Source organism: Neolamprologus brichardi, unplaced genomic scaffold, assembly GCF_056152115.1.
Source record: "Neolamprologus brichardi isolate AB-2024 unplaced genomic scaffold, ASM5615211v1 NODE_ptg000031l+_length_7269946_cov_1, whole genome shotgun sequence".
NCBI classification, from domain to species: Eukaryota; Metazoa; Chordata; class Actinopteri; order Cichliformes; family Cichlidae; genus Neolamprologus; species Neolamprologus brichardi.
Genome location: NW_028270136.1, coordinates 5,564,892 through 5,588,617, shown reverse-complemented (window position 1 = coordinate 5,588,617; position 23,726 = coordinate 5,564,892). Strand labels below are relative to the sequence as shown.

At 43.0% G+C, this 23,726-nt stretch overlaps 1 protein-coding gene across 4 annotated transcripts in view; it reads right to left on the bottom strand.

Moving 5' to 3' along the window:
• The window catches only part of rbfox1 (RNA binding fox-1 homolog 1), a 105,461-nt gene that overhangs the window by 5,353 nt on the left and 76,382 nt on the right, over positions 1-23,726 (bottom strand). For all 4 annotated transcript variants that reach the window (XM_006807497.3, XM_006807498.3, XM_006807499.3 and 1 more), the window contains 2 exons: positions 17,755-17,819; positions 3,436-3,511 (listed from right to left, as the gene is read on the bottom strand). In XM_006807497.3, coding sequence (XP_006807560.2) covers positions 3,436-3,511; positions 17,755-17,819 — 141 coding nt within the window. The remainder of the gene's footprint in view (positions 1-3,435; positions 3,512-17,754; positions 17,820-23,726) is intronic.

The window sequence follows — 23,726 nt, the reverse complement described above, 5'->3', positions numbered from 1 at the left end:
TTACTGCTTTCTACATTGTAGACACAAACTGAAGACATCAAATATGTGAAACAAGATATGTTGAATTATGTAGCTAAGAAAAAATTATAAATGACTCTAAACATGTCTCTCACTGAGCTTCATATGGACCTTTGAAATGGTTTCACCTCACAGGTGTGTTTGTCAGGGTTCATTTGTGGAATTTCTTGCCTTCTTAATGGGGTTGTGTTGTGCAGAATTCAGGTTGGTGCACAGCTGACAGCCCTGTTTGACAACTGTTAGAATTCATATGATGTCAAGAATCAATCAGCTAAGTAAAGAGAAACAACAATCCATCATTACTCTAAGAACTGAAGGTCAGTCAGTCTGGGAAACTGTTAAAACTTTGAATGTGTCCCCAAGTGCCTCTGCTGCTGAGGATAAATTCATCCGAGTCACCAGCCTCAGAAATCACAAGTCAACAGCAGCTCAGATTAGAGTCCAGAAAAATGCCACGCAGAGTTCAAGTAACAGACACATCAGCTGTTCAGACCTTTGTGGTCAAATAGCTGCTATGAAACCATGACTAAGGAAGGAAGAGGTTTGTTTGGGCACAAGAAACACAAGGAGTGGACATTAGATCATCTTTGCTTTGCAATTTAATTTTATTTATATAGCGCCAAACCACAACAAAAGTCGCCTCAAGGCGCTTCATTGATACAGAGAAAAATCCAACAATCATATGACCCTCTATGAGCAGCACTTTGGCAACAGTGGGAAGGAAAAACTCCCTTTTAACAGGAAGAAACCTCCGGCAGAACCAGGCTCAGGGAGGGCACGACTGGTTGGGGAGAGAACGAAGCCAGGACAAAAAAAAAGTCCAAACCAAAGACCTCAAATTTGGCCTGATGAGTCCAAATTTAAGATATTTGGTTCTACTAGTTGACCACGAAGCCAGCGGCAGTGACAGAGCAGATCCAGAGGCCAGTCGCGCAGAAGGCAGCGGCGGCGATGCAGTTCAGGAGGTCATCCACGACAGCAATGATGTCCAGCTAATGGCCTTGAAAGTGGTTGGCGACAGTGACATGCAGGCCGGACAGGACGGGGTGAGGCAGGACCAGATGGCATGGAGACCTCTGGTACAGAAGAAGCAGGACCAGATGGCGGCATGGTAACCACAAGCGACGGAATTGGTGGCGGCACTGCAGGCGGCAGTGTGGAAACTGCTGGAGGTGGCATGGAAACTGCAGATGGTGGCTGACCGGACTTACCAGAGGCATCAGCGGACCCGAGGAGGTCATGGCTGGGCTCACCAGAGCCACCAGCGAAACCTCCAAGAGAGACAGATGGCTGGAGCGGCTCCTCAGGGCTCTGGCAGGAACAGAAGACAGCTAGGGCAACTCCTCTGACCCTCCAGTGGAGACAGAAAGCTGGACGGGCCCCTTGGACCCTCCAGAAGAAACAGAAAATGTCTCTTCTGCAGGCGGACCTAACAGCTGAGCTGTGGACAGTGTAGATAACTGAACAGGTGGCAGAGCAGATGACTGAGCAGGTGAAAAAAAATATTTTAAATAAACAGGTGCAGGCTTAAAAAACTCTTAGTCAAAAATTTTCTGCTCAGGAATGATTACAGAAGCAGGTGTACTTTCACCGGCAGTCTCAGCATAAACTGGCTGGTGAGCAGTTCAGTTCAGAGGTGAAGCCATACCAACAACAGTCTGTTGAGGTGTAATGTTAACTCGGACTGACACAAAGGCATTGGGAGCAGGTTTAAACAAATGGCCGTAAAGCACTAAACTTTGCTTGATCCATAAGCTGCGACACTAAGTCAAATTACTTATGTCAGGTGGCACTTTATTGCCAGTTCTATTTGCTAGCTGAGGCATGTAAAATGTCATAGGCTGAGACACAGTTCATAGGAGGTGCAGAAATTACTGTCTCTGAATTAACCGATTCAGGCAGATACAGAGAAAAACCCAACAATCATATGACCCCTATGAGCAAGCACTTTGGCGACAGTGGGAAGGAAAAACTCCCTTTTAACAGGAAGAAACCTCTGGCAGAACCAGGCTCAGGGAAGGGCGGGGCCATCTGCTGTGATTGGTTGGGGTGAGAGAAGGAAGACAGGATGAAAGACATGCTGTGGAAGAGAGACACATAAACAGTCACTTTCTCCCATGAATGGGGTGTGCTCGGTCGTTCTGGAGTGGCGGCAGCGTGAACGCCGTTTACTCCAGGAAGGGGGAGGAGGCGAGCTGCAAATCCTCCAGCTCTTTACACTGCAACGGTTCTCCAGAACCTCCAGCAGAAATACCGTCCTGCTGTGGCAAACGCAGCTGCTTCACAGCGAGCTTCACTGCTGCCGCTACGTCAGCGTGGAGAGAGAGATAGCAAGCTCACTGGCTCTGACGTGCTCCCTCCAAGCTGCTACGGTGCTGCCCAGATTAGTGTTCAAGGAGACTTGATGAAGCTGAGGGTTGGTCTTAATCATTGTCTCCACCGTGCTCAGTCCCACAGACATAGCCTGTAAGCTTTCGGCCTGAGAGATGCAGTCCAGCAAATTATCCAACCTCTCCATTTCGGCATCAAACTTAGTGGTAAGGAGGACCCAATATGCAGACTCACGGAGGTGGAAGGCAAACTCAAACTTAGATTTATTACAAAACACAACAAAAACTAAACTGAAAACTCTGGGTTGACGACCCAGGCACCCTAATAGCAGCAACATGCCATCCCATCCAGTTTGCGTTTAGTTGGGCCATTATTTATTGTTCAACAGGACAGTGACCCCAAACACACCTCCAGGCTGTGTAAGGGCTATTTAACCAAGAAGGAGAGTGATGGAGTGCAGCACCAGATGGCCTGACCTAAACAGTCACCTGACCTAAATCAAAGCAAAGGGGGGCTGTTTGGAAGAATCTGAAATATAAAATGTTTCGAGTTATTTCACACTTTTTTGTTTACTACACAATTCCACATGTGTTCATTCATAGTTTTGATGCCTTCAGTGAGAATCTACAATGTAAATAGTCATGAAACTAAAGAGTGAATGAGAGACTAAATGATACAGTGTGTCCAGACTGGTAGTGTATATGATATTTAGACATCAATTCAATTCAATTCAGGTAATAAAAATCTCTGTACACAAGGAGTTGATGTTGTGTGGGAATGTGATCACAACCTTCCATTGCGGTAAGCGTGATTGGCATGAACGTCATGATACGTTTTGGGGCTTTTTAATGATTTCTTTGAGCTGTTCTTTTTGTTCTTTGTGTGTGTGTGCTTGTTTGTTTGGGTTTTTTGTTTTTTGCTGTACCTAATGGCATCAATGTTTTGGTGGGAAGTGTCAGCAAGAAATACGTTTGTACCAAACAAATTCATCAGTTCAATGTTTTTTTAATTTTTAAAGAATAAAATAACAGACACGTTTATAGTTTGTAATTTGCCGAAATGAAATGTGTCGTAGGTCAGTCTTACCATAGCACCAATGCTGAATGTGGTTACTGGAGAGAGTGTGTGGCTGTAAAGGTCGGCAGCATATACTCGTCCGTAACTGCAAAGACACAAAAAAACATAACAAAACAAAACAAAAAACAAAATGAGTGATAACAATGGATGATAAGCCAAATTGTTGCAGTCCAACAAAGTTAATACCAATTAATTGTTTATTCCTTGTTTTACTTGACAATAAGTTTGATTGAATATATTTATGAAGGTAGGTGTCACGGTCTGCCGGGGCAGGCCGTGTGGTGATTATTTAGGACCCGGAAGCGGCAGCTCTGGTGCAGGTGAGTATTTATTTACAAAAGTAAATACAACAGAAATGGCGCGGGTGAAGCTGTAACAGAAAACCTAAACTGTGCAAACTAACAAAACAAACCAGAACAAAGATGCAGGGAGGTCCGGGGAAAATATACACAGAGAGATGGATGGAGAGACGCAGGGAGACCGAGGGGAAACAACACAGACGAACCAGCAACGACTAAGACAGAAGACACGACTTAAAAACACTCAGAGAACACAGGGAGATTACACACAGGTGGGGGACACAGCTGGGAGTGATTAACGTGACGAGACTAGGGAGGCAAACTGAAAACACTCACATGAGACGCAGACCTTCACAATAAAACAGGAAACACACACACGCAAAGACACAGACTAGGAAACGTGGACTTAACACAGGAATAGATGGCAGAACAGAATACACTAAACAGGAGGAACAGAACCAAAATCACTAACAGAAAACACAAAACGCTGGGTCAAAAGGACCCAGGATCATGACAGTAGGACATTGTTTCTTTAATGAAAACGCTTTTATGAGAAAATTAAGAAATCAAAAATTTCTTTAAAGTGTTGAGAGATGAAAGCCATTTTAGTGCATTTAAATATTCTATGAGGGTGGGTATGGTTTTTGGTAATCTTGGTCATCTTTTTTCTCTCTATCCTTGTTGCTCATAGAAGTTGGTTTTATTTCTTCACAAAACTCTTTGAAAATAGCAATGTAGAAAATGGTTTGTCTCCTTGGGAGTATGGAGGTAGACATTTAATGTTATCACAATGAATTATGAGAAGATTCGAATGTGGATTTATTAACCTGACTGCGGCACAAGAAAATAAATACTATATAAATAGTTTATAAGTATTTAGCTGTGTAGATATGTTGTGGTACATTTTAGTTTTAATTTTATCTGTAACATCTGTTAACACATCTGCTCTATTTATCAATCTTAAGAGTTAAAAAGTCACATTATAAAGTTAAAGTGCTTTCTTAAGTAATTTCGGCTCCTTTCTTAATGCCATGATGGCATTAAGAAAGGAGCCTACATTTTTAAATAACCAAAGAACATATCAAAGAATGGTGAAAAAGTGGCCTCTCTATTTTTAGACACATACAGATTGTAGATGCAGCATTTATTCCTTCCAAGCATCAACACTGCAGCCAACTAGGCCTACTTTACACTGCTACTCCTAGTCAACTCATAAACGGGGCCAATCCGGGACCAAGGCCTGTGCCCATAACTGAGTTGATTTGCAGAGCAGCCCAGTGGTTGATGAGATTAGAAGTTAATCCAGATTAGTTGTGGACATTGCTACTCACCATGCAGCTCCCCCAGCACACATACTTAGGTCAAATGCAGAGCTGTGCTGTCTTATCTGACACCCCAGAATGCTAGCACATCGTCTGTGTATGTGTGTGTCTGTTTGTGTGTACGTATTTGTGTGACCAAACACATGTGAGTGCACTAATCCTCAGCTACGACACAAATTCAACCGGAATTCGAGTCAAATGCAAAGTTTAAAGTGACCCTGAGGTGAAAAGATAAGCACAGAAATAAGTTTTTCAACAGATTTATAAATTTTTTAGGCACTTGGTCATATGCATGATGTTTTCTGATCCACTGTTTTTAATGCACAGTTATACAACTTTAAAAACTTCTATAATATACCAGAGTGATGGCCTCTTTGTTATTTTGCAACAACAATTCCCTGTTTTACTGTTCCTAATGGGTTTAACCTTCATTTGGGCAGCAAACCGTTGTTTGTTTGCTTCTTTTATTCTTTCAAAGATCACTCTGGTGTCTATTTGGGATAGTCAAGTTAGAGCCACCTGAATGCCAGTGTCAAGCTTTGCAGATAATACAGACTGTCTGGAGAATGATAAGTGAGGACCCAGAATGCAGACAACTTAAGCGAATTGAATTGAATTAAATAAAAGCAGAGTTGTTTATTTAGGCTTGTGGCAGACAGTACAGGGGGAAAAACTTAAACCTTTTCCATTAGTACCTACTCAGGTTAACCTACTGCGGATCAACGCAACTTGACTCGGACCGACTGGTTTTCCATCCCATGAGTACCTTGTTTGTGTGCTTGTCATCATAGCAACGTGTCTGCGTGTCCGGCGGCATAATTAATATGTGACACGATAGCTACAACAAAGGTGGACATCGATGCAAATATATACCTGGCGCTTGGTCTGTAGCTTTTCGTCACACTCAGGCAAACCCATTGCAGAGTTTCAAAAATTGTGTTTTTTTGAACAAGGCGCTCTCATGACTCATCGAGTGACACTACTGACCAGGCAATTGGTGTCGTGGAGTCTGACGATGCCATATTTTAGTACCTGTTTGGCTCGCTTGGAAACCCAGCTGAGCAGGTACTACAGTACAGGTAAACAGTACTCGTTTGTTTTAATTTGTTTACTGGTTTGTGTGCCCTTTTTAACATTTCTCAAAAAAAAAAAGAATTTATAACTGTAAACCACCACAGCAGACCTGATGGCATTTTCATGCTTTGAAGCATCATTTATTCTTACAATAATCACACTGTTGCTGTAACAGTACATTTAACGGCTGCAGCTCTCCTGCTGCCAGCCATACACATCACCACCAACAGCAACAACAACAAAAGCAGAGCATTGTAGATGCCATGCAGGTTAGTCCATCTCACCTGCAGCAGCATCGCAGACCGCCCACCGCCACAATACTAAAGCATTTTCTATTTAATTATAAACTTTGTCCTAATTATGTCCTGGGTTTTAACTATTTAATAATAAAAAAGGAAACATCACAAAAAACACTTAAGGTCATCAAAATTAATTGAGATTTAGCAATTCAATGACGCATCCACCTTATTTATTGAAAAGTATTGGTATAGGCGATACTGGGCATATTTACTTGGTACTCGGATCTATACCAAAATGAGCAGTATCACACACCACTGATCTTCATACACCATAGAAACACAAGACAAGCAACAGGGGTGGGTATGGGGTGAGACAGCGCATCTTGTCCTGCAGCATATCTGCGCTGGTCCAGTCGACCCGCCATCTGCATCAGGAGGGGACAAGCATCGCTGCATGATGATGGTTATGTTGTTTAGGACGAACAGACTGCATCAGAATTTGACAGTTCTTCAAAATGTTCATCACTGGTCCACAGACGTGTCAATTTCCTGTTGAAGAGCCTGTTGAGTTTCTCAGACATCTTTCCCATATTGCGCTCCATAAGAACAATCTGAGTACTCATAGCTCGTCGCAGTGCTTCGATCATAGCAGCTAGCCTTGTGGCGTTTTGAACAGCTGTAACCGCTATCTTCAATTTCCGATAAACCAGGGCCAAGCCAGCTCCAATCAGCAAGAACCCAGTTATCATGGTTCCCAATAGGTAGACGTCTTAGATATCCTCAATAGACAGTCCCGCTAGGCACACGACGCATCACTTCTGCCACCCATCCATCGTGTATCCAACAGGAAACATCCCTCCAGGACAATTGGGCTCTCCCGAACCCAGGCTTCTCGTCGAGAAGAGAGTGTCAATTGCATTAAGGGACCAGTTGATCAAATCCATAATTCTACTTTAGGCTTTAGAGCGCAAGAACGAGACAGAGAGGCTTTCTGAGGGTTAGAGTTAGACGAGACTAAACAAGGACATTAAAGCCAAGCAGGAAAGATGGGAGAGGGAGAAAGATGCAACCGCATCCGTCAACAGCCAAGAGAGACTGTACCTAAGTAGTTAAGAAATTAGCAGCAGTACCTAAGAAAGTACCTAATAAATTAGCAGCTTGCACATCTGAAAATGCCCCATCAATTCTGAAAGGGATATACAGGTTTTAGAGCAACATAGTAACATATGCTCTCATCCAGATGATGTCTTTTTCAGGGAAGGGCTTGCATATTTTCGCAAGACTATGCTAAATTGTGTAATGCACCTATTAATGCCATGGTTGGCAGTCCCTGCCGGTCGACCTGCCGTGTGTTGTTGTGCTTTGTGTTTTTGCTTATGTCTCCCCTCCCGGTTCCCTGCATCCTCCTTTGTGTGTGTGTGTATGCGTGTGTTCTGGCATGCCTATGAGTCACATTTTTGTCACTGCAAGTAAATGCACTGCTTTGGATTGGAAAAGTCCTGCATTTGGGTCCTGTTTACCCACACGCCCTGACAATGAAAACAGCTTGGTTTTATAGTATGAGTTCAGGTGCTAAAATGGCCTGCTTGCAGTCTAGGTCATTCACAGCTAAAAAAAAATCCAAAGGAAAACAGATCCAGAACTATTGAGCAGCTATAATCCTATATCAAAAGTCTACCCAAGTAAATGCAAAATACAGTTTTTAAATGATTAAAAGTTATCCAAACTTACCTAGCCCTTTGTGGAAAAAGAAATTGCCCTCCCTTGTAAACTCCATGAGTTTACAAGGGAGGGCATCGCTGCTAGACCTAAGTTCATCGCTGCTAGACCTAAGTTCATCGCTGCTAGACCTAAGTTCATCGCTGCTAGACCTAAGTTCATCGGTTCATCAGTTTACAGTAGGGATCAGCTGTTAGCGCTACGTCCCGCAGCGGTACTGCGGGCGGATAGACTCGACATTCCCAGCGAGCTGAGGAAGAAAAGACGGGGGTGTCGTGCCGGGAAGGAGACGTTATAAACCATCTTTACCTTCTATAGTCAATGGAAACATAAGATCTTTGCCCAGTAAGATGGATGAGCTCACATCGCTAACCTGGTCACAGAGGGAGTACCGGCAATGTAGCATCATGATGCTAACGGAGTCCTGGCTAACACCACTAACTCCGGACACGAGCGGAGGGGGACTGGCAGTGTTTGTGAATGACAGATGGTGTAATCCTAGCCACATCACTGTGAAAGAACAACTCTGCAGCAGAGACATTGAGCTGTTAGCCATTAGCATGCGTCCGTACTACCTGCCCCGGAAATTCTCGCATGTTATCGTGATAACAGCTTATGTGCCCCGCCCCCCTGCCCCCCTGTCGGCCAACGCGGATTCAGCCCGTGACTCTCTCCACTCTGTGGTCAGCAGACTGCAAACGCAATCCCCGAGAGCCCTTCTCCTAATATCAGGGGACTTTAATCATCCCTCACTGGACTCCACCCTGCCCACCTTCACCCAGTATGTGACATGCCCAACCACAGACAATAAAACACTGGACTTAGCCAAGGCTGAAGAGGCATACAGTTCATCACTTCTCCCTCACGTATTTAAAATACAAAATATGAGTAACTGTATTCCGTTACAGTTACCGTTTAAAAAGGTGGTATTTAGAATACAGTTACTTTGTTGAAATAAATGGATTACACGGCGGTACTTCCCTGTTTCATATTGTGGCGGGTCAGGACTGTTTGGGTTTTGTTTGACAGCTACGTTCTGTTGTTCCAGGTGGCAGCGCTACAGTTGCCATGGTTACAGGGTGACGCTCTCTCTCTGCGTGTTTCCTGGGTGAGAGAGCGCCTGTTGTTGTTGTTGTGCTAAGCTAACAGGCAGAATGCTACAGGTATAGCTCTAAAGAATGTAGCATCATGGGCAGTGTAGTCCGTGCTGCAGGGAGAATGGACTGCCATACCCGTTATGTGTCTGTGAGCGAGGGAGGGAGAAAAAGGAAAAGTACGAGCTGTCATCGAGCAGAAACGGGAGCTGGAAGCATGTAAATATAATAATAACCACTGCAGCCAAGAAGAGAGCCTGACGAGCCCAGCTGTAAGTAAGCTATTAAGACTCGACTGTACACCGTGTTCGTGTTTTCCTCTGAAACAATAAGTTCTGTTGGAGCAGCCTTTCAATGCCTCTCTCTGTCTCTGCTAGCAAAGTTGACCCAGACAACAAAGTAAAGCTAGTTTTCGGCTACGAGCCCGACACGGACCCGACGTATTAGCCAGAGGTCCCTTTACTACAGTTCGGAGCCGCGGACCTTCAGTAACAGTAATAAATCACAGCAATAGTACATTCATGTAGTTGTAAACAGCATGATAATATATTAAGTAATCCAAAGTATTCAGAATACGTTACTCTCATTGAGTAACGTAACGGAATACGTTACAGAATACATTTTGGGGCATGTAATCTGTAATCTGTAATGGAATACATTTTAAAAGTAACCTTCCCAACACTGGTCCCTGTGTATGAGCCCTTAGTGCGCAGGGAACCACCAGCCACCCGCACAGTACAGAGATGGTCGGAGGAGAGTGAGGAGGCTCTTAAGGATTGGTTTGATTCTACTGTGTGGGAGGTGATCTGTGATGACCACGGTGAGGACATCGACAGCCTTGTGACATGCATCACGGACTATATTAATTTCTGTGTGGATAACACCGTACCTACCAGGACTGCGCGGTGTTTCTCCTTGGATTACCCCAGAAATTAAAGCTGTCCTCAAGCAGAAGAGGAGGGCCTTAAAATCTAGAGACAAGGAGGAGCTGAAAAGGGTGCAGCGTGAGCTGAGGGGACTGATAAGGAATGGGAAGGAGAGCTACAGGCAGAAGATGGAGAACCAGCTTCAACAAAACAACGTTGGCGAAGTCTGGAGAGGCCTCAGAACCATCTCAGGCCACAAACATCAGAACTCTCTGCCTGGGACGGATGTGAGGCGGGCAAATGAACTGAATCATTTCTTCAACAGATTTGATTCAGCCATGATGCAGTCTCCAACATCGGCTGCAGAATCACCCACACCCACTGCTGCTGTTCCACCTCTGACACCTCAGATACTTAACACCTCCTCTACTCACCCTGCTCACTCCTCCCCACCCCCAACCATGGCATCCAATACACACTCAACACAAGGCTCCAGCCTGTCTCTCTCAACCACCCAGGTTAGGAGGGAACTGAGGAGGATTAAAGCCAAGAAGGCAGCAGGTCCAGACGGCATCAGCTCAAGGGTCCTCAGGTCCTGTGCGGACCAACTGTGTGGGGTGATGGAGCACATCTTCAACCTGAGCCTGAGCCTGGGGAGAGACCCACAGCTCTGGAAAACCTCCTGTGTTGTACCAGTGCCAAAGACATCACGCCCCAAGGGCCTCAACAGCTACAGGCCGGTGGCTCTGACATCCCACCTGATGAAGACGCTGGAGCGGCTGGTCCTGGCTCAGCTTCGGCACCTGTTGAGCTCATCACTGGACCCACTTCAGTTTGCCTACCAGCCTGGCATTGGAGTGGATGATGCCGTCATTCACCTCCTACATCGTTCCCTTGCTCACCTGGAGACCGCTGGGAGCACTGTGAGAATCATGTTCTTTGATTTCTCCAGTGCCTTCAACACTATTCTTCCCACGGTCTTGAAGGACAAGCTGGAGAACTCAGGAGTGGACCATCACCTCACTACCTGGATTTTGGACTACCTCACCAACCGACCACAGTATGTGAGAACTCAGGGCTGTGTGTCGGACAGGGTCGTCTGCAGTACAGGGGCCCCACAGGGAGCAGTTCTGGCTCCGTTCCTCTTCTACACTGCAGACTTCTCCCACAACTCCACCCAGTGCTTCCTGCAGAAGTTCTCTGATGACTCTGAAATAGTCAGCCTCATCACTGATGGGGACGACAAGGAGTACAGAGGACTGACCCAAGACTTTGTGGACTGGTGCCAGCTGAACTACCTCCAGATCAACACCAGTAAAACCAAGGAGCTGGTGGTAGACTTCCACAGGCACAAGCATCCTCCACTGCAACCACTGAACATCCAAGGTATGGACATTGAGGCTGTGGGCAGCTACAGGTACCTTGGTGTTCATCTGAACAACAAACTGGACTGGACTCATAACTCAGACACCCTCTACAGGAAAGGTCAGAGCAGCTTGTACCTGCTGCGGAGACTCAGGTCGTTTGGAGTGGAGGGCCCACTCCTGAAGACCTTCTACGACTCTGTGGTGGCCTCAGCCATGTTTTGCGGTGTGGTTTGCTGGGGTGGCAGCATCTCTGCCGGGGACAGGAAGAGACTGAACAGGCTGATCAGGGCCAGCTCTGTTCTAGGATGCCCTCTGGATCCAGTGCAGGTGGTGAGTGACAGGAGAACGGTGGCTAAGGTGTCATCCCTGATGGACAACATCTCCCACCCCATGCAAGAGACTCTGACAGCACTGAGCAGCTCCTTCAGTGGCTGCAGCACCCACGGTGTGGGACGGAGAGATTTCACAGGTCTTTCCTCCCCACTGCTGTCAGACTCCACAACAAAGACTTCAACTGATAAAACACATCCACACATGTGCAATAAGACTAAGTGCAATACTCTTTTCTGACAAAGTTGTATTTTTACTCAGTTGTATAAAGCATTTGTATTCTATTTTTATCCTATTGTATATTTTATTCCATTTTATTCTACTGTATATAGTATTTTATTTTATTCTATTCTGTACAGTTGGGTACAGTATTTTATTCTTATTGTATTCTAATTTTTGCTTCATAACTTTTGCACTGTCCACTTCCTGCTGTGACAAAACAAATTCCCCATGTGTGGGACTAATAAAGGTTATCTTATCTTATCTTATCTTATCTTAGATGAGCTCCTGTGAGTTATCATTGTAACAGATGAGTTTTCTCTCTTCAACTATCTTGGCAAATATGTCTGATGTAGAGATAGTAGTGTGAAAATAATTTTAATGACTCCTTTAGTACATTAGCAACAAAAGGTCTAACCATGTCCGGTCTAATAAAAAAAAGGCCTGAGCTGCTTTGCCAAAACTCCACGTTCCTTTATGATTACTATTTTTAATTCTCCTTGTACATATTAAAAATGAACTATTTCACACACTTCTCAAACCTTTTGATGTAACTGACTTTTAATATTTTATAATTTTTTTATTAACAATATATTTTATAATATTATTCTTTTTTAACTCGGGATGACACCACAGGGGAAAGTGAAACTAAAATAATGAAAACAGAACACAAGACCTCTTCAAAGTAAAACAGGAACCATAAAACGCAGACATGACCTGAACTTGAAAACAAGAAAACACGTGACAGACATGAGACATGACAGGATAGGCACACTAAACAACAAGGGAGACTACCTCAGGCATAACTGAAAGTAAGACACTGTGGACGAGACCATGTGGTAAACAGGAACAGATTCATAACTCATAGAATCACCTAAACCAGACTTACAAGTCAAAGCAACCTGATAATACTACAAAAACAAAACCTCCTGTCAATCTGCCAAAAGACACAAATATAACCACAAACTCAAAATGTTGGGTCACAGACCCAGCCAGTGACAAAACCTGTATTTTTGAGGACTTTTTCCCCCCACAGGTGGTCCTCGCAGGAGAGCCACTACAAACGTTTTAGAATATGAGACTAGACAATTATAAAGTACACAACACAATACAAAGTATTTAAAATATGGTCAGTGCTAACAATATGCAGAACTAATATTATCCATTTATTGCATTTATTATTATTATTATTGAGTTTTTTCTGCAGAATAATTATTGTTACTTATTTTTAATTTGCATACACTCTTTCAGTAATAGAGTTTTGGTTGTACTGACGTATTTTCATACAGTTTTATTGGGGTTTTTTTCACAAATGTTTTTAAAATTCCTCCACCACTTGACATTGTCAGCTAGTAGTAAATATTTTTTTAGTAACATATTAGATTTAACTATAAAAGTACCTTACCTTTCTGTTAACGTCACCATACTCCACTCGTTCAAGGACAAATCCTTTTCAAAACATGATTTTAAGATTAGTGTAGTGCTACTAGAGGCCAAGGCAGTTAATATCTCATTAAGATTTGTAGGGCCCAGTACAATAATCTCAAATTTGACTTTAGAAGTGGTCAGGACTTTATGTTTTTAAGACATGGCTGTAATAAAACTGAGGTTATTGTACTCGGCGCTGAAAAGCTTAGAAATATGGTATCTAACCAGATTCTTACTCTGGATGGCATTACCTTGGCCTCCAGTAACACTGTGAGGAACCTTGGAGTCATTTTTGACCAGGATATGTCCTTCAACGCACATATTAAACAAATATGTGAGACTGCGTTCTTCCATTTGCGCAACATCTCTAAAATTAGAAATATCTTGTCTCAGAGTGACGCTGAAAAACTAGTTCATGCATTTACTTTCCTACAAAACTGCTCAAAGTTAAACCTTTACTCAAAAAGCCATCTCTAGACCCAGCAGTCTTAGCTAATTATAGGCCAATCTCCAACCTTCCTTTCATATCAAAAATCCTTGAAAGAGTAGTTGTCAAACAGCTAACAGATCATCTGCAGAGGAATGGTTTATTTGAAGAGTTTCAGTCAGGTTTCAGAGTTCATCACAGCACAGAAACAGCTTTAGTGAAGGTTACAAATGATCTTCTTATGGCCTCTGACAGTGGACTCATCTCTGTGCTTGTCCTTCTTGACCTTAGTGCAGCATTCGATACTGTTGACCATAATATCCTATTAGAGCGATTAGAACATGCTGTAGGTATTACAGGTATTGCACTGCAGTGGTTTGTATCATATCTATCTAATAGACTCCAATTTGTGCATGTAAATGGAGAGTCCTCTTCACACACTGAGGTTAATTATGGAGTTCCACAGGGTTCAGTGCTAGGACCAATTCTGTTTACATTATACATGCTTCCCCTAGGCAGCATCATTAGAAGACATAGCATACATTTTCACTGCTATGCAGATGACACCCAGCTCTATCTGTCCATGAAGCCAGATAACACACACCAATTAGTTAAACTGCAGGAATGTCTTAAAGACATAAAGACTTGGATGGCCACTAACTTTCTGCTTCTTAACTCAGATAAAACTGAGGTCATTGTTCTCGGCGCTGAAAAGCTTAGAAATATGGTATCTAACCAGATTCTTACTCTGGATGGCATTACCTTGGCCTCCAGTAACACTGTGAGGAACCTTGGAGTCATTTTTGACCAGGATATGTCCTTCAACGCACATATTAAACAAATATGTAAGACTGCTTTCTTCCATTTGCGCAACATCTCTAAAATTAGAAATATCCTGTCTCAGAGTGATGCTGAAAAACTAGTTCATGCATTTATTACTTCCAGGCTGGACTACTGTAATTCATTATTATCAGGAAGTCCAAAAAACTCACTGAAAAGCCTTCAGCTAATCCAAAATGCTGCAGCAAGAGTCCTGACAGGGACTAGAAAGAGAGAGCATATTTCTCCTGTTTTGGCTTCCTGTTAAATCCAGAATTGAATTCAAAATCCTGCTCCTCACATACAAGGTCTTAAATAATCAGGCCCCATCTTATCTTAATGACCTTGTAGTACCATATTACCCTATTAGAGCACTTCGCTCCCGCTCTGCAGGCCTACTTGTTGTTCCTAGAGTATTTAAAAGTAGAATGGGAGGGAGAGCCTTCAGTTTTCAGGCCCCTCTTCTGTGGAACCAGCTTCCAGTTTGGATTCAGGAGACAGACACTATCTCTACTTTTAAGATTAGGCTTAAAACTTTCCTTTTTGCTAAAGCATATAGTTAGGGCTGGACCAGGTGACCCTGAATCCTCCCTTAGTTATGCTGCAATAGATGTAGGCTGCGGGGGGATTCCCATGATGCATTGAGTTTTTCCTTTCCAGTCACCTTTCTCACTCACTATGTGTTAATAGACCTCTCTGTATTGAATCATATCTGTTATTAATCTCTGTCTCTCTTCCACAGCATGTCTTTTATCCTGTCTTCCTTCTCTCACCCCAACCGGTCGCAGCAGATGGCCGCCCCTCCCTGAGCCTGGTTCTGCCGGAGGTTTCTTCCTGTTAAAAGGGAGTTTTTCCTTCCCACTGTCGCCAAAGTGCTTGCTCATAGGGGGTCATCATTGTTGGGTTTTTCTCTGTATCTATGAAGCGCCTTGAGGCGACTTTTGTTGTGATTTGGCGCTATATAAATAAAATTGAATTGAATTGAATTGAATTTATTACTTCCAGGCTGGACTACTGCAATTCATTATTATCAGGAAGTCCTAAAAACTCCCTGAAAAGCCTTCAGCTAATCCAAAATGCTGCAGCAAGAGTCCTGACAGGGACTAGAAAGAGAGAGCATATTTCTCCTGTTTTGGCTTCCCTTCATTGGCTTCCTGTTAACTCCAGAATTGAATTCAAAATCCTGCTCCTCACATACAAGGTCTTAAATAATCAGGCCCCATCTTATCTTAATGACCTTGTAGTACCATATCACCCTATTAGAGCACTTCGCTCCCACTCTGCAGGCCTACTTGTTGTTCCTAGACTATTTAAAAGTAGAATGGGAGGCAGAGCCTTCAGTTTTCAGGCCCCTCTTCTGTGGAAGCAGTTAAAAGGGAGTTTTTCCTTCCCACTGTCGCCAAAGTGCTTGCTCATAGGGGGTCATATGATTGTTGGGCTTTTCTCTGTATCTATGAAGCGCCTTGAGGCGACATTTGTTGTGATTTGGCGCTATATAAATAAAATTGAATTGAATTGAATTGAATTTAACTACCTAGTGTGTGTCACCTGGCTTCATGGATAAATAAAGCTGCATATTTGGGTAATTTCTGATTTAGTTTGTAGCAAATGGTCTTCAGTTTCAACTTAAAAGGATCTCACTTTAATAACCCAACAATATTCAACATGGGCTTTGAAGCTGATATCGGGCTGTGTTACAGGGTCTTTTGTGAAAAGTTGTTTCAAGACAAACTGCCACAGCTGCTCTACCCTCTACAACCTACCTTGTGTAAATGAGCTAGTGGAATCAAAGGAGCTTGCAAAGAAAAGCGTCTGGACTTCTTTAAGTTGCTTGAAGACGTTTCACCTCTCATCCGAGAAGCTTCTTCAGTTCTAAGGTCAAATGGTGGGGAGTCCCAGATTTAAACCTAGTGTCATGGCTGTGTGCAGGCAGGCAGGAAGGAAGGACCCAAAATGCAGGACTCACTGAGGCAAAGTTGAACTCAAAATAAACAGCTTTATTGCAGGTTGCAGACTGAACAAAAGACTAACAGGCAGGCATAACGGGTAACGGAACACACAGTGAAATCTGAGGGTGAGCAGACGTTAACGACGCGACACTGACACAGAGAAACACAGGGCTTAAATACACAGATGGCAGTAATCAAGGGATGAGAGACAGGAGGGGAACACACCTGGGAGAAATCACAGCTGACGAGACACGGGAAACGTAAACTGAGTACACTCACAAAAGACACAGACCTTCACAATAAAACAGGAAACTCAGACACCGGGAACCAGACAAGACGCTGAACTGAACAGACAGATCACAAACAGATGGGGTGACACCATAGACAGAGATACAGATGCAGACTCAGAGGCAGACCGAAGAGAACTCAAATAATAATCATAACAATAAACTAGAAAATGATAATAATAAACTTAAAGCGCTGGGTCACCGACCCAGGACCATGACACCTAGTGGGAGTTTCCCCCCACAGAGGGACAAAAGGACCCCCCCATGATCCTCTAATCGCCTGAGCCAAGGTGTGAAACTGGGTGTGGGTCACAATCAGCCAGAGTTTCGGTGAGCTCATTGTGAAACCTGGCCCCACACCCAGTTTCAGAGGTGAAACGTCTTCAAGCAACTTAAAGAAGTCCAGACGCTTCTCTTTGCAAGCTCCTTTGACTACGATGACCTGGATGACTGAGAACCTTCACAGACAGCTAGTGGAATTGTAATTCACAATCGGTTTTAGTTACAAGGAATTTTTTGCTCTTTTAGCACTTCAACACAGTGTGGTGAAGTATAAGGATGGTGAAAAATGGGTCAGAAAGCTGCATCTTGTTACACGGAAAAAATACACAAATTGGAAGAGTTGGCTGGATTTGCGTCATCCACCTGAGGTGTTTTGTAGAGGGTGTCAGAGCCGTGGCAGCTGTTTTGCTTGAAATGAGAACTGTAAACTCCACATTTGGAGTACTATTTTTTCAAAACACTATTTCAAATTTAATCCAAAATTTTTACTTTTATCTCAAATGGACACTATTCTTTTTTCTTAATGAGGTCCTGATACTCCATCTTATTTTGACAGAACACACCAAATAGAATAAAAAGGAAGACAAAAGTTAAGTCTGTATCTTACCTGTCGCTGTATGCATCAGCTGTGGCAGCAGTAGGCTGGGCATGTCTGTAGTTAGTGTAACAGCCCTAGAAATACACACATGTACGCATGTCCATCCACACATACAGATGCACACAAATACAACAGATAACAGTAAAGTTAATGAGTTTAGTAAACAGATTTTGCCTATACACTTTCTTGTGTTTATAAACACTGATATAGTGTGATTTGTGTTTCTTGTAGAAAAGCATTTATACAAAAACAGTTTTACACTTTACGATAATGTCAATGACCAGGGGTGCACATAAGTGGTCCGCAGGTGCGCATTTGCTGTCAAATTAAAAGACGCGCACCAGATAAGAAGTTGCATTGCAAATGCGCACCTGCGGACCACTTATGTGCAGCCCTGTCAATGACACTGAACACTAACTTTTTGTTGTTTTGCTTAAGTCAACGACCAAGGCAAGACAGGGGAAACTTTTTTTACAAATTGCCTCAATCACCCAACCACTTTGTTTTGTGCTTTTTCCAGAGAAGCACTTTTTATCTATCATTCACACAGATTAATGCTCTGATGGATGCAATAGAGAGACCTTGGTTGCCCAAGGACATTTGGCATACAGACTGGGAGCAGCCAGGGAAGAACCACCAACCTTCCAATCAGTAGGTGACCTGCTCTAACTCCTGAGTAAAAGTAAGTTTAACACCACACATAGTAGTGGGACTACAGTAGTAATCCTGACTGTGACGTACAGGTGATTAAAAGCTGATGAAACTGGGAATTGTGTTTAATAATCTAAGGAGCTTAAAAAGAAAACCAACTGGACTTCCTTGATTTTCACCTCTCACCTGAGAAGCTTCTTCAGGCCAGAGATCAATTGGTGAAGAGTTTTGGGTGAAAGACCTTGCCTCAATGTGTCATGTGACTTACTGAGATCAACTGACACCAAATGAGGTGGGCGAGTTCAAGTCTGAGCCTCAAACTCAGTTTATGTTCAATTTCTGTAATCTACACTTTGTCCCTGTCAGGTTTCAGGTGAATATTTAGATTTAAAAATAAAATGTAAAATTAGAATTTCATTTTCAACAAAGCAGACCCGTCACTGCACAGAGTGCGGTGGTGCATACTTGTGACCAGTGTTGGTCAAGTTACTTGAAAAAAGTAACCAGTAACTAATTACTGATTACCTCCCCAAAAAAGTAATCCCGTTACTTTACTGATTACTTATTTTCAAAAGTAATTAATTACTTAGTTATTTAGTTACTTTTTAAAAACACGATTTACAACCTGAATAGGTGATAAAGTGATAGATCTTTCAGCCCAATTCTACTTTTTCTACATAATCATCATACAAGATGTAATCAAATGGAAAAGTCTCTTTTTAAAACTTGTTTTATTAGTTTTAATCTTTTAACTTTATGCATCAAGCAAAGATTTAATTATCTGCAACATTCTCTGACTTGAAGAAATTAGTTTAACATTTAAACCTATTTTCTGCACATTCCAGCACAAAAAATAAAATATTTTGTGTGTTTACACTCAGTCTTTCAAATAGATGCAAGTAAAACACAGCAGAAAATAAATAAAGTCAAAGACTAGCGGTCCTGTTGCTCTATTTTCACCTGTAAAGCAGGAGTGGGGTAGGCGGAGGTTTACCCTGGTGCAGGTGTGCAGCGGTCAGTGGAAGAATCCGCGAGTTTCTCTGTGAGTTTCCCATTACGTCGTAGCTACTCAGTGCTTGTTTGGAAGTTTAGGGTTTTTTTCGCTGTAAAAAGAAGTTTTCTTCCCACGCACAACGGACACTAATGTTTTTGTCACTTTTTATGGAATCAAACTCAAAGTAAGGTCAGTACTTCCACGCTTTAAACGCTGCACGCTCATACTCTCTCTGCACTCGATATATGATCCATTGTTGATCTGCACACAGCTGTTGTCACGAATGTCGCACTTGCTTACGTCACTGTCATGAGACATTCTTGCAATAAAATCACGATTTTAGTAACGCAGTAACGCAGCGTTCCTACAGGAAAGTAACGGTAATCTAATTACCGTTTTTGCAATAGTAATCCCTTACTTTACTCGTTCCTTTAAAAAGTAATCAGATTACAGTAACGCGTTACAATTAACGCGTTACTGCCCATCTCTGCCTGTGACATCACTAAACGTTAACTTAGGCTGTCTTAAAGAGACACCACACAATTGTGACTTTTACAAGGTGCTTCAGGATTATGGCGTGTGTGGCTCATTTGTATGGGCCATTCGATCCTTATCAATCATTGCAAGAGCTTAGTTCACATAACCAGCAATGCGTGGGACTCATTTCCAGGAGGGGGTTGGACTCCAGCCTAGGCCCCTCTTTGTCACCAGTTCTGTTCATAATTTTTATAGCCTTCAGTCTTGTTCAGGCCGCTCCAGCTACCCCTCAGTCTGAGGGTGGTAAACGCTGGTCCGAACAGATTTAATGCCCAATAATTTGTACAGCTCTGTAAGTGTGCGAGACATGTCTCCTCCTCCCCTTAGTCAACATCAGACAACCCTGTGTCCCCGCTGAACACAGCACAGATGCCACATGCTACTAAAGGTCATGATCACATCCCCACATACTGCCCCAACAGATTTTGAAACCCCAGGTAATTTGTGCTCAGATTTATGGGATGTGACGGGTGCAAACTAACTGCAGCCTTCACTCTATGCATTCCGCCTTTAAATTTAATGAGCAGCGGCACTATGGGATACTCGTGAACATCCCTGTGACCATGCCCTGGGCAAACCAGGCTTTGGTGGGCCAGGATCTGCATGCAGCCCATGTCTACAAAAGCCTAGCATATACCTCCTTGACACCTTACCAGAATACACTATGTCAGTCCTGGACCAGGGGAAAGTCTTGGAGCCCAGGCAACATGGAACACCTGTCCCACTGCCATCAGCAGACACTTCCATCTCAGGAGCCCCAGCTGACCACACTTTTAACACTCCTGCCCTGGCATTTGCGCTACCCTCCATGGCTCGGTACCAGTGTCTGCTGCCTCTGGGGCCTGGGATGACAGGTCTGACAAGAAAGGGTTCATGGGTAAGCTGCAGTGGCGGCTCCGCTGGGGGCCCCTCTTACTCGGTGCCGGCACTGGCTGTGGTCTGCTGGTTGGTGGTGACTCCCCACTCCCTCAATCTGTGTGGCCAGGTGGTCCTCTGCTAGGGTCACCACAATCTCGAGGCTCACTGTCAGCAGATCCACCGTAGCATCTCTTCCCAAGGCAGCCTGTCCACGAACAGTTCCAGGATCACTCGAGCCAGCATCCGTGCCTCTCTATCTGACAGCGCGAGATGCAGCCACCTAGCTGCTTCCGGGCCGATGATCCTCTGCAGTCATCTGGTTGCCCCAGAACCTCCACCGATGATCTTCCGGGAAGAGGCCCAAATGTAAAAAACTACATTTTTCGTGAAAATGACGTCACTTCCAGTTTCGGGCAGGTAATGGCGGACATGCGAGCATGGCGCTGACGTCTGTTTCAATGTGGGAAGTGTTACGAACAGCTGAACGGATCGGCAAAGCGTGTTTCTGGAATATTATGTTTTTGTTCCTGTAAGCGCTTTTAATGCAATTTTTGCAAAGCCAAATGTGGAAGGAAACCGTGACCTAGGACAAGCTGATGGCATAAGATGTAAGTACAACTCCTCCGGTTTCATATGCAAAAAAAAATTATTGCGCTAGCTCACGTGGTTCCGGTTCTACAGGGATTTTAAAATAGTTACGCAAAACGGAGCGTGTCCACTCCGACCGGCTTTAAAGGGTTAAATAACACAGTTAGTCTGATATCAGTTTGTTTTGCAGCATGTTTCACAACATGAAAAAACATAATTTTACAGACCCAATATATGATTTATACACAGTAGGACTTATATGTAAGTTTTAGATTTCCAGTTTATCAAAGACCACTGAGCAGTCCTTACGTTTAAATCTAATCTCTCTTCTTCTCTACTGTCCTCTGTTTCGTATATTTCTCTATCTCTGAGTGAAGTTAGCTCTCTTTTAATCTTTGCCTGTGAAATACAGCAGCTGGACCTTTAGCTAGCCACACACCGTGCGGCAAACTGCACACAAACAGTTTGTGTGCTTGCTGATGTTTGTTGAGCTGATAGAAATGTTGCATTTGAAATTACCTGCCACAACATGTTACACCTTTATGGTCGCTCGTCTAGCTAGATGCTGAAGTACCGCAACTGCAAGTTATGTGTTTGAAGCCCGACAGTGACGTGAAATAATAACTCCCCTCAAATGCGTTAAACCAAAAGTAATGAGCCTGTTTTGAAAATGTAAGGAGTATAAAGTACAGATATTTGTGTAGGAAGATGTAGGGAATAAAAGCTAAAAGTTTTCAGAATAAAATACTCAAGTAAAGTACAGATACCTGAAAATTCTACTAAAGTACAGTAACGAAGTATTTGTACTTCGTTATTTCCCACCTCTGCCAGTACACAGCGATTTTCAGTGCTCTACAACTGCTGGACAGGACAGGTTTTAAAAAAGTGGTTGGGAATGCCCGAGCCAAATTCCTGTTGGACTACACACCGCCAAACTAGTGATGGCTAACCAACGGGACAAGTGGTGGTGGACAAGCAAAGGAAGGTGACCGCAGTGATAAATGTAGCTATGCAGAGTGATAGCAACATCGGGAAGAAGAAACACGAGAAGCTAGAGAAATACCAAGGACTGAGAGAAGAGCCATTCTCTCTTGCTCTTGACGAAGGCGGTCGCACTTTTCTCCTCTCCCTTAGCTTCCCTGCTTAGCCTCGTGTCCTTGTCTAGTCTCGTGTTTGTTTGTTTTTTGTAATTGAAGTCTTTATTTGTTTTTAACATTTAACCACATGAAAACATAAACAAAACAACAAACAAAACAACAACAGAAAAGAAAAAAGAAAAGACAGCTTCCAATCCCATGGTTAATTCACCTTTGTATTTTGGTTCTATTTTCAATACTTACTAACTATCGGTACACCCGCAAAAAAAGGACAATAAAATCTTAAGTTATTCCATTACTGAGTGCCTAAACAAACATACAACGCAGCAAGCATAAAATTTAACTAAAGATAATTGCCCTGACCAAATAAATTCCAACCATCTCAGCCAAAAACACGTCCCCATGATTTGTCAAAACCCTCCCTATCATCATTAATCCTAGCCAAGAATTTTTCATACGACACCATTTTCAGCATATTTTCCTTCCACCTATTATATTCTGGAGGAGATGGTTCCTTCCATACACTGAGAATAACTCGAGCCGCTGCAACCACCCCCACCTTTATAACCACAAAGTCATACTTTGAAACCCCAGGTAACACCGACTGATCCCCTAATAAGCACAGTCTTGGTGACAAGGGTATTATCAAACCAATCCACCTTCCTATTTTGTCCAATACTTTTTGCCAAAAGGGATAAACTTTCCCACATTCCCAAATAGCATGCATAAATGTCCCTGGATCTGAACTACATTTCCAGCATATATTACTGGGACTGATTCCCATTCTGTAAAGTTTGGATGGAGTAAAGTACCATCTGTGTATTAATTTATACTGAGTAAATTTACCCCTGGCCTCTCTTATATATTTATCAGAGAATGACAAAATTCTACACCATTCTTCTTTAGAAATTGCGCAACTCAAATCTCTCTGCCATATAATCCTCAAGTTTTCACATATCTCTTTTTTTGGATTGTTAAACAGTTTGTAGAAAACAGCTGCTCTATGTGCTGTACTGGACAATTCTAAAAACCACCATATTTGAGCTTTGAGTAAATTTTCCTTTGGTAATACAATCCCTTATTTGTAAATATTTCCAAAAATTATTTTCTCTTATCAAACCATATTTTTGGGTTATTTCAGCAAATGACATAAACACTCCCCCTGAGTAAAGATCACTTATCCTGTGTATGCCTTTGACAAGCCATTCCTTCCAGAACACTGTTTTTCGCCCAATCTGTACAGCGGTGTTGTTCCA